Consider the following 3,606-nt stretch of genomic DNA (forward strand, 5'->3'; position numbering starts at 1 on the left):
CACCTACACATGTACTTGACTACGTCCACACCGGCGATAGACAATCCCTCACTATTGCTGAGTTTTTTACTCGAATAGAATATGTAAAAAGCTAACGCCATAGACAACCAGAAGTCTCCACGGACCACTCGAGCCGGATAGCAGCATTTTGAACGAATCGAGGTCGTATTCGTTAACCTACATAAAAACAAACTCTGAGCGGAGCGAAGTTTTTTAATCAGCTCACTTTCATGACGTCTTCCATATGTTCAAAGCCATGCAGCAGCGACTGGCTCACCATCCAATACCCCATGCCAACTTTGTGGAACGAAATAGTTAACTCCGGAAGAGGCTCGGTCGATCCCACAAGAGGCACAGGTTCGAACCTCACAAGTGGTACTTTGAAAACCAAATAATTTCTTCCCATCAACTTACTCGTCCCTCGGAGTGGCATGCGTGTTCATAAAGATCGGCAACTGAGCAAAGCAACTATCCTTACCATAAAAACTTAATTTAGGGCGAGCGAAATTGACTCTGCTCAATTTTCGTTTTGATAAATTGTTATATTAAATTCCCCACTCCTATTCCTCATCCACTAAACCATCATTGCATAAATAACATTCCGAAAAACGAGAAAAAAACTTCGCTCCGCTTAAACTTACATGAATTTTCCTCGAGTTCATATCAATCAAGTTGGCGAGCCCTTTCTGATAGAGCTTACGAGCATCCATCGTGCGTGTCTCGACGATCAAACCAACCTCCATCTTCGTCGGTATCGACAGCCTCGCGACGGGCACGGGCTACACACCAGGAAAAGTAGTCCAATCGAATACTCGGTGTGTTAGCAACCCATAGGTCCCCGGTTCAAACCAACCAAACAGAATTTCATAAACAATTTTCACACTTGTAAGATTCTACAGTATCATCATGAAAAACCCAAACCACAAATTTCTCACGTGAAATCCAGAAACTTCAAGGGCCGTAGATACTCTCAATTTCGAGAGGTACATTTAAACGAAACCCGAAATTCACAACCCTGATGCCAAAAACTTTTCCGCAAAAACTAGTTGGTGTGGTACACGGGTTAAACCAATCCATCGATGGTTGCTTAGCCGTGCCGTGTTGTCGGCGTTGGACTTCCAATTCCATGATCGAAATTTTCCAACACTCCACAAAAAAACAACCTCATAAAAACTAATATCCTACCGCTTTCTGAATCTCCCGAGCGTAAGTGCCATTGGTGAAGGCTTGCAATAGGTAGTGCCTTCCATCTCTTTCCTCGTGAGGAACCATATACGTTGACAATTCCATCGCCCTGTGGCCCAGAATGTTGCTCCCCTTCACAAAGAAAAAATTAAAAATCAGCGGAGAAATTAAATTCAACTTACTTTACGGTGGCCCTTTGAACCAGCCTTTCGCAGCACCACATGCACATACAAAGATTCATTCCTTGCCCGAAATCGGTCCGGCAACCACGCTCCGCTCAGTTTTACATCCTAAATTCAACCACAGAAAACTCCCATCGCTATCGTGACTGCAAAATTATTCGTTCTGATATGGCATACCTTAAAAGTTACTAACTTTGAAGTTGATTTTACGAGAAAATGTTATTTTTTGGGGGAAAAATATCTTTTCCGGAAAAAAAAATTCTCATTAAAATCACGACTTGTTCCCTAGAGCTTTATCCTCAAAAACCACAGTAAACTCCCTCGAGTTTAGTGACACCCATCCCAGCCACGAGAAATGAAATCCATACCACACCATCATCACTTCAATGAAAAACCCCCTGACCACGATCACCTTCCTATGAGAATCTGCCCTCCAGTCATAGGTAACGTTATCAAACGTGGCGACTCTCGCCATAGACGTCCATGGGATGCCTTTAGCCGACCCTCGTTGGTTCGACAGGTACACGTCCATATCCAGCCGATAGCCCTAGCAAAATTAATTCAACATTAACCCATACCACTCCATCGTCACTTCAGGAACGAATGACTCCACCCCGAATTGAGCGTCTTGCTGCGGTTTCTCGAGGAGAGGTATCTCCGATAGAGAATAAAAGTTGTAACATATATGCCCGAAGTAAGCAGCGAAAGCCACTCCGACGAGGTTACTGGCGACACCCATGTGACACGGGATAAAACTGAGCTCGAAAATAATAGACAGTTGATCGGAATTCATACCAACTTCTCCCGAATTCGTCCATATCACTTCGAGTTTGTTTCTACGAAAGTCAATACTATTTACTTCTATTTCTACTATCCATCAGAAAACCCCAGTGGTGACACCAATGTCGTGTCACCACCCCATTCTGCAGAGAAAACATCCATTTGAAAGCTGAAGCATCCCTGACCAACACAACCACTTCAATACCATTAAAAAGAATATTTTTATATGTCCTCCAAATATAAGTTTATTTGACGTACCTCACCAGCAGCAAAACAGTGAACTCTCATACGCCTTCCTGTACAGAATTGCGGCAAGCCATAGCAGAATTGGTAAACACTGTCGTCATCCTAGACTATGTACAAATAACAACCTACTGCTTACAAGGGAATAGGTAGTCCGACAATTTCGGCTTCCTTAGGGCCTGGACTTTACCTACAAGCCACACCTTCACAAACCACATTAAACCTAATGCTACCATCTGCGCCACATAGGAATCTCTTCCCGCGTTCCTCATCATCATCATGATCATTATCATCATGTTTATAATAGCAAGAACTCCCAAAGGGACACTCTTCACCAGCCGTTACAAACTTGCAGGGTATTCTCGCGAGTGCTTCTTTATACCCTCGAATGACCTCAGTCTTGTCAGGTCCGTCCGGCAGGTACACTTCCGATGGCGTAATAAGAAAACTTTCCACCCTGCACAGTGGACACAGCCGCAGATTAGTCCTATCTTGGGAGCCTTTCTGATCGCGCCATCTTCGAATGCATTCCAAGCAGAAGGGATGCGAACAATTCTCCAGTAGTCCGAATCGCCTGCCCCTGGCAACGATATCTTCATCGCAGATGGCGCATACCAAATTTCTCCCAACCTAAGAATGATCATTGAAAACCCTCAAGAATTTCCTCGTTACCTCATTCGTATTATCTCCGTTATCCATAGACTGATAAAAATTATAATAATCGTAAACATATCGATTTTCAAAATGTCCTTTATCGTAATAACCTTCAACCTCACTAGAAGGGTAGACCCCATATGATTCTGGCGTCGCGGTGGGAGCCCAGTCGCTCCCATAGAAATTACCATCATCACCATCTACGTCAATGCTCAGATACAGTCCTCGAGCATCATCATAATAATTCTTCGCTGTGCGTAAATCAGAATCTTGCCAGTAGAATTCACCAGCAGCACAAGGTGTGAAAGGTGGCGAAAGCTCTCTACTGTGAAAGGGCCCTTCTGATCGATTCGTCGTCTCAACAGAATTGGATGTATCATCCTCTCGAAAGTAAAGACAGTTTTCCTGACCGCTGAATATGGCCTTCCAACATAGTATCGTTCCTCACGCGAACACTCATCATCAATATCATCGTCACGCGCCTCGAAATTAGATCTTGGTGACGGGTCGCAGTGCTAACTGCAGTAAAGATTCCCATGACCGCCGTTTCTGAGGAATCTTT

The 3,606-nt window shown here is 44.0% G+C and overlaps 2 protein-coding genes across 2 annotated transcripts; both read right to left on the reverse strand.

Moving 5' to 3' along the window:
• Nucleotides 1–66: 66 nt before the first annotated feature.
• Nucleotides 67–2,124, reverse strand: Pmar_PMAR015759 (hypothetical protein; the record flags this gene model as incomplete). The annotated part of the gene is made up of 8 exons (XM_002787263.1): nucleotides 1,960–2,124; nucleotides 1,780–1,914; nucleotides 1,368–1,475; nucleotides 1,186–1,317; nucleotides 642–779; nucleotides 415–455; nucleotides 227–365; nucleotides 67–177 (listed from the first exon to the last, which is right to left on the reverse strand). Exons 1-8 carry the CDS (start codon nucleotides 2,104–2,106, stop codon nucleotides 67–69), a joined length of 951 nt encoding a protein of 316 aa, XP_002787309.1. The 5' UTR covers nucleotides 2,107–2,124.
• Nucleotides 2,125–2,399: 275 nt separating this feature from the next.
• Pmar_PMAR015760 (makorin, putative) lies at nucleotides 2,400–3,579 on the reverse strand. The gene is made up of 3 exons (XM_002787264.1): nucleotides 3,063–3,579; nucleotides 2,624–3,020; nucleotides 2,400–2,580 (listed from the first exon to the last, which is right to left on the reverse strand). The coding sequence occupies exons 1-3, from the start codon at nucleotides 3,087–3,089 to the stop codon at nucleotides 2,519–2,521; spliced, it is 486 nt and encodes a 161-aa protein (XP_002787310.1). The 5' UTR covers nucleotides 3,090–3,579; the 3' UTR covers nucleotides 2,400–2,518.
• Between the last annotated feature and the right edge of the window lie 27 nt (nucleotides 3,580–3,606).

This window comes from Perkinsus marinus, assembly GCF_000006405.1.
Source record: "Perkinsus marinus ATCC 50983 genomic scaffold scf_1104296929480, whole genome shotgun sequence".
In the NCBI taxonomy this organism is placed as follows: Eukaryota; Perkinsozoa; order Perkinsida; family Perkinsidae; genus Perkinsus; species Perkinsus marinus.